This window comes from Hemitrygon akajei, chromosome 11, assembly GCF_048418815.1.
Source record: "Hemitrygon akajei chromosome 11, sHemAka1.3, whole genome shotgun sequence".
NCBI classification, from domain to species: domain Eukaryota; kingdom Metazoa; phylum Chordata; class Chondrichthyes; order Myliobatiformes; family Dasyatidae; genus Hemitrygon; species Hemitrygon akajei.
In genome coordinates, this window is record NC_133134.1 from 5,805,454 (window position 1) to 5,818,075 (window position 12,622).

The following is a 12,622-nucleotide window of genomic DNA, read 5'->3' on the forward strand; positions in this document are numbered from 1 at the left end:
TTAAGGGTGACATGTCCACAAAAGGACAGTACAGCAGCATAGAGGTTAGTGTAACACTTTACACCGCCAGCTTCCTGTGTCCACATAGCATGCTCAAATCTTACAGTCCTAACCTGTACGGGTTTGGAAAGTGGCAGGAGTGTGGAGCACTTGGGAAAAACCCTACACAGTTGGGGGAAAACATACAAACTCTCTACAGACAGTGGTGGGAAGTGAACTCCAATCTTGAAGCTGGTGCTCATTGTGCACATCCTCGTAAAGTGTTCGTTGATATAAATGACGCTTTTCATTGTATCTTTTGGTGTACATGTGTCAAGTAAAGCTAATCTTTATTTCAAAATTAGAATATTATTTTTCAAGGTTCAAAGTAAATTTATTATCAAAGTACAATACATATCACCATATACTACCTTGAGATTCATTTTCTTACAGGTATTCATAATAAAATACAAAGAAACAATAGAATCAATTAAAAAAAACACATAATAGAGGTGGACGAACAACCAATGTGCAGAAGATAACACTGTACATACAGATTAAAAGAAGAGGGATAATAATTGTTTCTGAACTTAGTAGTGGGGACTTGAGGCTCCTGTGTTTCCTTCCTGATGGCAGCAACAAGAAGAGAGCTTGTTAACATCTCTGGACATTATTCATTCATAAATTGTGGGCACACCTTTTTGAGAGCGTATAGCCAAATTAGTGATAATCATCTAAAAAAAATGATCCCACGTGCCATGGCTCATCTCATTTTCATTTTTTCCCAACTTCTAATTTCCATTTTGTTTATCAGAGGACCATCTTCATTCCCAGAAACATATTTCGCAATTTGCAGTGGAAATCCAATCCAACCACTTCCATTAGCTTCTTTCTATCTTGGCCATTGTGTATGGGAACCCTTTTGAATGAGCTGGGCAATAAAGCTGGACACTGATTTGATTTTGATTTATTTAGAGATACAGCATGAAATGGGCCTTTCTGGCCCAACAAGAAGCACTACCTAGCTTAATCACAGGACAATTTACAATAACCAATTAACCTACGAAGCGGTGCATCTTTGGACTGTGAGAGGAAACCAGAGCACCAGCAGAAATCTGTGCGCTGAAGGGGGGAACGTACAAACTCCTTACAGACCGTGCCTAATTGAGCTTCAAGCTGTAATAGTGTCGCGCTAACCACTACATTACTGTGGTGCTCTTATACCAGTTGTAAATGTAGAGCTCAGGGGAGTGCGGAGAAATAGCTGATATTCGCTGTACAGCTTCTCTGCTTTGAAATGTCTGTTTGCCTGTCTCTAGGGCATGCTGTTGAAGACTGTGTGGCCAAAAGAAAGGGAAGGAGGGTGGCAGATTCCCTGAAAGATCTCTTCATGTTAAATCCTTGAATAAGAATGCTGTTTTTCGTTTTAATTTCCCCCTTTACTCTTCCGGATGATGTAGAATGCCGCATGTTTTCAGCTGTAGTGTTCAAATGCTACTGTGCCACTAAGTGCCAGAATAAACAATTTGCTGCAGTAAATTTTCCTACGTGGCACTCTACCTCCATTGATTCAAGAGGAGGCTGAATGCTGCCACACTGGGCGTACTTGCACTCCTTCAACTTCCCCTGTAGTTTCATTTCTATTTAATGAATTCACAAGTTACACGATTTGTAAGCGGCAGGAAAATTTTTTGCTTGCTTTTAATGAAATTTTCTAGAGACACCGTGGCCGTTATAGTTGACATAAAAGGGACCCAGTGTGGCTTTTCAAACTTTCATTCCCCCAACTGCAGCTCGCATTGCAAGGCTTTACCACAGAATTTGATGAATAAATAAAGACTTGCCCAGTTCAGCCGTTTGTTTTAATAGTTCCCTAAACATGTAAGACATTAATAAATCATGTACATACAGTGGATGTTTCAGTGATCCTGTGACTAACGGCTGTTTCTCCTTCACCTCCCACCATATTTATTTATTTCTTGTTCCATTTTCTCCATCTTTTTCTGTTCGCCATTGGTGTGAGATTTTGTTCACAATTTTCGGTGAGACTCTCCAACTGTGGAGGGTGTTGCAGCCCCCAAGTTCCAAATCAAAGCAGCCTTTGTTTTTGTAAACACAAGAGTCTTAGAAAGGGCAGCATGGTAGCACATCGCTTTATAAGTGGTTCCATTTATTATCAGAGAATGTATACTCTATTCAACCTCAAAATCCTACTCTTCACAGTCATTTATGAAAAAAACTCAAAAGAACGAACAGAAAAATGTTAGAACCCCAAACCCCTCCCTTCTCCCCTGCACAAGCAGCAGCAAAGCATCACCATTCCCCTCTCCACCCCCACCCCCACATTTCAGCAGAAAGCATCAGCACCCACCACCCACCAAGCACCCAAAAGAGACCATGATCTGCAGTAAACAAAAAAACTATGTTTACCTGACAGTTCAACATGCCACAGGTGCTCTCACTAACAAGGGACAGAGATGTCACCCATTTCACAGCAAAAGGGGAGACCAACAAACAGTCGCTGTTACGGTTTTACAATCTGCCGCATTGCTTTTCCTTCCAAGATTCTCTGACTTAAGAATCAGCAGCAAGCTCTCCCCACCATAGAGAGAGAGAGAGAGAGAGAGAGAGAGAGAGAGTGGGAGCAATCACTTGAGTACAGAGACCAGCATCTGCCACCACAAAATCCTGATGTTCCTTCTTCTGTGATGCCTCAGTTGGTGGCACTGGCCTGCAATTGGTTGTCCATAGGGCTGCGCAGGCAGCACCCTGGCATCTTCTATGCCGTGCCTGGAGAATGTCAGAAAACGGCCGATCAGTGAGCCCCAAGAACGGGAACTCATTGCCATGCAAAACCACAGTTTGAGTGTTATTGTACATCAGGGACCTCAGTAGAGCCCCAGCCATCTTGAGAAGGCAAAAAAGAGACATTAAAGAGAGGAATTTAAGCTACTTCTGCAGATGAACTTGAAGAGGCAGCCATTTGGCACTATCTTAGCTCTGCCAGTGACCACAATTCAATTCCCACCGCTGTCCCTAAGGAGTTTGTCCATTCTCCTTGTGACTGCAAGGGTTTCCTCAGGATGCTCCAGTTCCCTCCCGCATTCCAAAGACGTGCAGGTTAGTAGGCTAATTGGTCACATGGGTGTGATTAAGCGGCATGGGCTGGAAGGATCTGTTACTGTGTTGTATCTCTTGAGTTTTTTTTAAAAAATTAAAAGATTCTGCAGATCTAGTAGGTGCTGGAGATCCAAAGCAACACACGCACAATGCTGGAGGAACTCAGCAGGTCAGGCAGCGTCTATGGGAAGGAATAAAGAGTTAGTGTCTCAGCCGAAACGTCTTTCCCCGTCAATGCTGCTTGACCTGCAGAGTTCCTCCAGCATTTTCTGTGTATTAGCCTTTCTTCTCACATTTGTCATTGGCTAGCTATCCAGAATGCCCTCTAATTGAGAACAACCTCATTCCTCTCTTTACCTCCGGGTACTGCTGCCAATGTCACTCCAGCTGAGATCCAGATACCTCAGGGTGGCACCGCCAGTGTCTCTCTAGCTGAGATCCAGACAAAACACAAATGGGTCTTCATTTGCTCCGTTTCCTGCTGAGCAATATCATGCCTTGAAGTGCAGTTTTTCACCTGTCACTTTGACAAGAGAAAAGGTATAAGAATACTTTATATCTAATGGGAGAGGGGTCTCCCTCCCACCCCCATTTGTGACATTTACCAGGAACATTGCAGACAAAAGGCCTGAAGTATTGATATGGATCCCACCCATCCCACAATCTCTCTTACCCACCACTGCCAGGAATGTGATATAGGAGCATCAGGACTAGGACTGCTGGACTGGGTAACAGCTTCTTCCCTCATACTAATGAATAAACATGAGAGATTGTGCAGACGCTGGAAATCCAAAGCAACACTCAAAAATGCTGGAGGAATTCAGCAGGTCAGGCAGCATCTATGGAAATGAAGACCCTGCCACCACTGAGGTGTCGTCACTAGGACAGCAAGCTGTACGTGCACTTTGAATTGTATTTTATTAACGTGGAATATTTTGGTTCTTTTGCACTTTGTGTGCTATGTTTTGTGAGTACACTGTGGTCTGGAGGTATGTTGTTTTGTTTAGTTGACAATAAACTTGAGCTTGAACTTGAAAAGAACAGTGAAATGAATTGTTTGCACCAACAGACAACCAAGTCTAAAGATGTGCTAGGCAGTCTGCAAGTGTCACCACGCTTCCAGCACTGTAATAGCATGCCCACAGTTTACTATCTGTATGTCTTTAACGGCTGTTGAGGCCAAGTCATTGGGTGTATTTAAGGCAGAGATGGATAGGTTATTGATTAGCCAGGGCATCAAAGGATATGGGGTGAAAGCAGGGGAGTGGGGATGACTGGAAGAATTGGATCAGCCCATGATTGAATGGTGGAGCGGACTCAATGGGCCGAATGGCCTACTTCTGCTCCTATATTTTATGGTCTTATGGTCTTTGGAATGCAGGAGGAAACTGAAATAAGAGGAAACTTGCAAGGTTATGGGGATCACCTAAAAACTCCTTATAGGCAGTGGCAGGAATTGAACACTGTAAAGCATTACACTAACTGCTATGCTACTGCTCTTGACAGAAAGAGTCCATGGATCTGGGTCTGCCGATCAGAAATTGCACTGACTGCACCTGTCTGCCTATGTCACTTACACCTCCGTGTGAGTCTCCATAACAATTAAACTGCTGGATGATCTGGAAGTACCGGTAGTTATTTTGAACATTTTTTTCCTCTCTACACAAGATTTCAAAAAGATGCTCGCTTCACATTACTATCATCAGGGAAGAGGTATAGGAGCTTGAAGACACACATTCAACGTTTTAGGAACAGCTTCTTGCCCTCCATCAGATTTCTGAACTGTTTATGAAAACAACCTCACTATTTGCTCTCCTTTTGAACTTTTTTTAATATATTCTTATTGTAATTTATAGTACTTTTTAATTACTGTACTGCTGCCGCAAAACAACAAATTTCAACTTGTGTCAGTGATAATAAACCTAATTCTGACAATTTACCTGTGGCCTCGTACCGTACTGTCTACCTGCACTGCACTCCCTCTGTAACTGTAACACTTCATTCTGCATTCTGTTATTGTTTTCCCTTGTACTACCTCAATGGACACCTCGTGTGGATAGCATACAAAACCAGGTATTATAGAACTGTAGTATTTAGGAGGCATCTGATGTCCTGTGAGCAATGTGCACAATTAGTTGAAGTCTAATTTTAAGTATTGTGTAGGGAGTAAAACTGTCCATGTCTAATAGATAATCAATCATTCGTTTGTTTATTATGTGCCATCCCGTATGATGTGTGCGTTCGTGGTCTTTCCATGGCCATGATTGTTCTTGGCAAATTTTTCTGCAGAATTGGTTTGCCATTGCAGCTTTCTGGGCAGTGTCTTTACAAAACTGGTGATCCCAACCATTATCAATACTCTTCAGAGATCGTCTACCTGGTGTCAGCAGTCACATAACCAGGACTGGTGATCTGCACCGGCTGCTCATTCGACCACCCACCACCTGCTCCCATGGCTTTCTGTGACCCTGATCAGGGGTGGGGGGGGGGGGTTGCTAAACCGGGGCTAGACCTTGCCCCCAAGGTCTGTAGGCTAGCAGAGGGCAGGAACAACTTACACCTTTGATAGAGACATAGCTCCACCCTGCCACTCAATAGATAATCTCCTGTTATTCAGGTTTGTAAATTGTTTTCATTATCATCATATGTACCAAGGTACAGAGAAAAACTGTATGCCATTTATACAGAACATTTTATTACAACGGTGCGTTGATGTAATACAATGGAAAACAATAACAAAATGCAGAATAAAATGTAACAGTTACACAAAGTGCAACGCAGGCAGACAATAAGATGCAAGGTCATGATGAGGTAAATTGTCAGAATCAGGTTCATTATCCAAAATGCTGAAAGAATTCAAATCAGGCGGCACCTCTGGAAAAGAATAAACAGTTGACATTTCAGGCTGCAAACCTCTGTTAGGATAGTTCATTCATTTCCATTGATGCTGCCTGACCTGAGCTCCTCCAACGTTTTGTCTGTTGCTCTGAATTTACAGAGTCCCTTGTTTATTGTGTTTTGCAACAGCAATACAGTGCAATAAATTAAAATACTATAAATTACAATAAGAACTATATTTTTAAAACTAAATTAAGTAGTGCAAAAAGAGATCAAAAGTAATAAGGTAGTGTTCATAGGTTAGTTCATTGTCCTTTCAGAAATCTGATGGCAGAAAGAAGTTGTTCCTAAAATGGTGAGTATGTGTCTTCAAACTCCTGTATCCCCTCCGAGGAAGTAATAACAGAGACCATGTCCTCACTGATGCAGGATCTTAATGATAGATGCCATTTTTTTTGAGGGATTGCCTTCTGAAGATGTTCTCAGTGCCAGGGAGGCTGGTGCCCATGATGGAGGTGGCTGTGTTTACAACCCTCTGCAGCTTTTTCCAATCCTGTGCTGTATCCTAACCATACCAGATGTGATGGAGTTAGAAAGCACTTCACGGTGCATCTATAGAAATTTGCTCGTCTCTCCCAATGGTGGTTTTCTTGCCCACAACAAGTAGAGAGACTCTGGAAGAAAAAACATGCCTTTGACCCACTGAAATACTTTTGAACCCGAACTGTTCACAGGTTGGTAGTGAGACCCCAGGTGACAGATGATGTGTGAAGCCCCACAAGAGCCACAACCCCGTCCCTCTGGTCTTGGAAACACCTGTTCATAGTACAGGCTGTGCATAAATTGGAGCTTTTTAAGCTGGTGAGGACCAGTACTGTAATGATTGAAACAGCTGTTATTTTCTCCAAACACTACACTAGCTTAGCGTGACCTTACAATCTACCTCCTCTTTGCTTTACAGCTTATTGTTTGCCTGCTCTGCACTTTCTCTGTAACTGTAGCACTAGATTTTACATTCTATTATTGATTTCCTTTGTATTTGTGTTTTGAAATTGTAAGTACGGGTGGCTTTCACTGTATCTCAGTACTCATGATCGTAATAAAATGCTTCCATTTGTCAGGTGACAAGCTATCAGTAACTTAGTTATTTATCTATCCCTCCATCCAGGTTAGGTGGTGATACAGTACGGTAACAGGCCCTTCTGGCCCAACAGGTCTGGGCCACCCAATTACACCCATGTGACTGGTTAACCTACTAACCCCATACACCTTTGAGTTGTGGGAGGAAGCTGGAGCATCCAGAGAAAACTGGCACGGACACAGTGAGAACGTACAAAATGCTAATGGACAGCAGTGGAATTGAACCTGCGTTGATGGTGCTGTAATAATGTGCTAACTGCAACACTACCATGTCGCCTCTAACTTGGTTAGGGGCCTCCAGAGGATTTGTGTGTTTCTCTCTGTAAGTGCACAGTGTTGAGTGCTGCATGCTGTATAAAACTGAAGGATAATTTGCTTTGTCTGTTCTGCTCCTGCAGGTGCACTGACAGTTGGCCTTGTTCGCCAGTGTCAAACGATCCATGGCCGTGACCGAACATGTGTCCCTCCTCGTCTTCCACCCGAATGGGTCACAACACTCTTTTTCATCATCATGGGTATCATTTCATTAACGGTAACGTGTGGTTTGCTGGTGGCATCGCACTGGAGAAGAGAAACCACCAAATATGCCCGTTGGATAGCCTTTGCTGGAAGTAAGTTAATTTCATAGAGCATGGAACACTATAAGCCCTTCAGCCCAGAATGTTGTGAAAACCCTTTAACCTACTCTAAGCATAATCTAACCATTCCCTCCCACATAACCCTCCAGTTTTCTATCATCCATGTGCTTATCTAAGAGTCTCTTAAATGTCCCTAATGTATCTGCTTCTGCCACTGCTCCAGCAGTGCATTCCATGCACCCACCACTCTGTGGTTTTACAAAAAACTACCTCTGACATTCCCCCATACTTTCCTTCAATCACCTTAAATCCACAAAAAAACCCATGCGACAAATACTGTCAAACATCCAATATGCAAAAAAAAAGAATAAATCATGCAAACAGTTTTTTAAAAGTATACATATAATACACAGGATGTGTCCTGCTGAGTCCCCAAAAGTTGATCGGCAGCCACAGGTGGCTGCAGGCCACAGTTGCAAAGTCAGTTCAGTGCTGGAGCGAGTAAAGCCTCACGGAGCAGTGAACTGAATATTGGTTTGTCTTTTGCCCTTGGCCTTGACACCTTAATCTTTTTAATCTGGCTGGCTCTGAATGCTGACTTGCAGCCAAACTAAACTGATTATCATGTTATTTGGGAGCTGTGAGGTGGCCCAGAAATGCCTGACAAAACATTGATATAAGTAGCTATCCTGTCTTTCTTTTATCTACAAGCAAATATTAATTTGTTGAGCTGCATGTTTAATGTTTTAACTACATTTTCTGTGTACAAATTATAATACAAGCCTGTATTTTAATCTTCAATTTGGGTTGTCATTTAGAAATTGCTGATCTTGGCCTGGCAAGACCATCTTTGACTAAATTATTACTTTGGAGAGCTACAGTATAATTTTACAGTGCACAGCACATCAGCTTGATTCTGCAGTGTTTTCTTAACACCACCACCAAGCCTGCTGTGATGTCCTTATTTCATCTAAGGATCAGAATTCAGTTTAACATCACTGGCATATATGGTGACATTTGTTGTTTGATGGCAGTGGGTACATTGTAATATGTAATAAGAAACACTATAAATTACAATAAGAAATATACATGTACTGTGAATTCCAGTTCATTGGGACAGTTCATTTTGGCCCAATTAAATGGCTGTCCCAATTAACCAAATTTTCATGAAAAATTTTAAAAAGGTGTAAAAAAGATAAATAACAGTTCAACTGAGAACCAAATTTTGTACTTAAGTGAAATACAGATCAAACTAGAACACTACCAATGCTACTTCAGTACTATAAAACTGTATTAGTCCCCAGTGGTTTTTGACTGAGGAATCCATCCAGTGTATGTACACAGCTGTGTTCTTTTGATTGACTGCAAATGAACAGAATCAGGGTAGACTCCTTGTGCAGATAATGGACTGCCTTTATACAGTTTTATCCTCCAAATCTATTTTTTCATTGTAGCATTCAAACTGATTGTCTATACTTTCAAATTCTCTGTAGTTCCTAACTTGCTGAAGCAATGAAATAATTTTATTTTCAATCCTGGCCATTTCTTGCAACTCCAACCTGACTGCTTGAAACTGCAGTGAGCAAAACAATTCTGGATTGTCTTGTTGCTTATTTCTCACCACTATCAGGGACAAAAATCTGTTTTTTAAAAATAGGTACACATTTAAGTTTCAAGTTTTAATTGTCATTCAACCAAACGTAAAGACAGCCGAACTCCAGGACCAAAGTACGAAACACGGTATCAACAGTCATAGACAACACAAGACACATATAGCACATATAAGGTATCAATAAAATAGTCTCACAAAAAATATAGCCCGACCCTGAGTCCATGAACGTTGCAGTAATCTGCATCAAACACAATAATAGCTTGTCTTTTGCCAAGTGAATGCACTGACTCCAGCTTAGATGCCATGCCACACCGCCCCCACCCCAATGGAGCACAGCGACTCCAATGCCTCTCACCTGGGCAGCTGTAAACAGGCAATGCCACGGCCTTGAGGCCTAGTCCTTCCTTCGACTGAGGCTATGCAGCTCCTTCACCATCTGCCAATAAATCGGACTTGCAGCATTCCACATTAACTGTATCTAACAGGGTCTTGTGATCACAAGGAAAGCAACTAAAACATCACTCGCTGTTAGACTGCACACTGACTCCTCCAACACCTCTCTGATGCAGGCAGCTGCATGGTCTGCACCAAGTCCAGCTCCTTAAGTTTCTCCACCAATGAGCAACTCGCTGACAGGGTACCCCTGTAGTACTTTAATTTCTTAATGTCCAGCAGAGTCTTGAGATAGTAGAAAAGACATATAAAAAAGATAATAACACTTTTAGTCCCACAGAAGCCACTGCAACTGAGCATCTTACTGGAAACATCCAACTGCACTATTAAAAAACTGCTTGCTCTAAGTATATATGGTGTAGTGTCTAATGGGCACACAAGTACATGCAACTGATGCTAGTTAGAAACTGTCTGGCAACATGCTGGGGAGGTAGTAATGGGGGGCAATGAAATAGCAGACAAACTGAATAAGTATTTGCATCAGTCTTCACTTTGGAAGACACTAGCAGTATGGTGGAAGTTCTAGGTGCCAGGGGTCAGAAAAGTTACCATAACCAGAGAGAAGCTTCTTGAGAAACCAAAAGCTCTGAAGGTCGATCAGTCATCTGAGCCAGATGGTGTATACCCCAGAGTTCTAAAAGAGATAGCTGACGAGATCGTGGCAGTATTAATAATTCTCTTTCAAGAATCACGAGATTCTGGAATGAAAGATTGGAAGAATGCAAATGTCACTCCACTCTTCAAGAAGGGAGAGAGACAGAAGAAAGGAAACCATAGATCAGTTAGTCTGACCTCAGAGGTTGGAAAGATGTTGGCATTGATAATTAAGGATGAGGTCTCAGGTACTTGGAGGCACATGATAAACTAGGCATGGTTTCCTAGGGAAAATCTTGCCTGACAAATCTGTTAGAAATCTTTAAAGAAATAGCAATCAAGATAGACAAAGGAGAATTGGTTGATGTTGTGTACTTGGATTTTCAGAAGGCCTTTGACAAAATGCCAAACATGAGGCTGCTTAACAAGCTCTGTGGGTCTGTGTTGGGATTGATTCTTCTAACATTATATATCAGTGATTGAGATCATGGAATTGATGGCTTTGTTGCAAAGTTTGCAGATAGGTGGAGGGGCAGGTAGTTTTGAGAAAGTAGAGACATTACAGAAGGACTTAGATGAGGAGAATGGGCAAAGAAATGGCAGAAGGAATACAGTTTCGGGAAGTGTATGATCATGCACTTTGGTAGAAGAAATGAAAGAGTTGACTATTTTCTAAATGGAGAGAAAGTACAAAAAAACTGAGGTGCAAAGGGACTTGGGAGGCCTTGTGCAGGATTCCTTAAAGATTAATTTGCAGGTTGAGTCTTTGGTGAGGAAGGCAAATTCAATGTTAGCATTCATTTCAAGAGGACTAGAATATAAATGCAAGGATGAAATATTGAAACTTTATAAAGCACTGGTGAGCCCTCACTTGGAGTATTGTGAGCAGGTTTGGGCCCCTTAGAAAGGATGTGCTGAAACTGGAGGGGGTTCAAAGGAGAGTCACGAAAATGATTCCAGCATTGAATGGCTTACCATATGAAGAACGTTTGATTGCTCTGGGCCTGTATTCACTGGAATTTAGAAGAATGAGACGTGACCTCATTGGAACCTATTGAATGGTGAAAGCCTTTATAGAGTGGATGGAGAGAGGATATGTCCTGTGGTGGGAGAGTCTCAGACCAGAGGACACAGCCTGAGAATAGAAGGAATTCTTTTTAGAATGGAAATGAGGAGGAATGGGCCAAATGGCCTTCTACTGCTCCTATACCTTAGGGTCTTATGGTCTAATTTATTTAGCCAGAGATTGGTGAATCTGGATTTTTTTTTTGCCACAGGCTGCTGTGGAGGCCAAGTCTGTTGTATATTTAAGGCAGAGGTTGATAGATTGTTGATTGGTCAGGGCATGAAGTAAAATGGGGAGAAGGCAGGAAATTGGAGCTGAGAGGAAAGTTGGATCAGCCATGATGAAATGGCGCAGCAGACTCAATGGGCCAAAATGGCCAGATTCAGCTCCTATATTGTCTAACATCTTCCTGTCTCAATTGAGTGATATAGGGTCCCAAATAAGTAGCTGCCCTGATTAACCTGTGGCCCAATTATCCAGAATCTGCTGAATATAAAAATTAAATTAACTAGTGCAAAAAGAGAGGGGGAAATACAGAGGTAATATACATGAGTTTGTTGTCCATCCAGAAATCTTATAGTGGAAGGGAAGAAGCTGTTTCTGAAGTGCTGTGTATCTGTTTTCAGGCTTCTGTACCACCTCCTTGATGATAGCACTGAGGAGGCATACCTTGGGTGATGGGAGTCCTTAATAACAGATGCTGCATTTTTGAAGCATCGCCTTTTGAAGATGTTTTAGATGTGGGGAGGTTAGTGCCCATGATGGAGCTGGCTGAACTTACAACCCTCAACAGCTTTTTCTGATCCTATGCAATGATCCCTCCATACCAGTTTATGATGCAACCAGTCAGAATGTTCTCCATGGTACATCTGTAGAAATTTGCTAGTCTTTGGTGACATATCAAATCTCCTCAAACTGCTAATGAGATGTAGCTACTGCAGTGCCGCATTAGTAATTCCCATCAATATGTTGGTGATATCCACAATATAATGGGCAGATATATGTCTGACAGTATTTACTTTTTGGATTTAATTTAGACATAACAGTGTTGCAAAACTGACTAGTTGTTCATTCTTGACGTCTTAATTGCTTTGTTAAAATTTTATTGACTTTGTCCTGATCCACTTGCCATATTTTTTAAAAAGCCGAGCAGTTAGAACAATTATCTTGAGCCCCTGTTCTCTGCAAGTCTGCTGGAGAAGTCAAAGGTCCAATGTCTGCAAATCCGAGTCTGCTGGAGGC

General features: G+C 41.9%; 1 protein-coding gene across 2 annotated transcripts in view; it reads left to right on the forward strand.

The window, feature by feature from the left end:
* Positions 1 to 12,622, forward strand: part of LOC140735269 (uncharacterized protein C16orf52 homolog B) — a 147,369-nt gene that overhangs the window by 110,110 nt on the left and 24,637 nt on the right. For both annotated transcript variants that reach the window (XM_073060124.1, XM_073060125.1), the window contains exon 2: positions 7,476 to 7,688. In XM_073060124.1, coding sequence (XP_072916225.1) covers positions 7,476 to 7,688 — 213 coding nt within the window. The remainder of the gene's footprint in view (positions 1 to 7,475; positions 7,689 to 12,622) is intronic.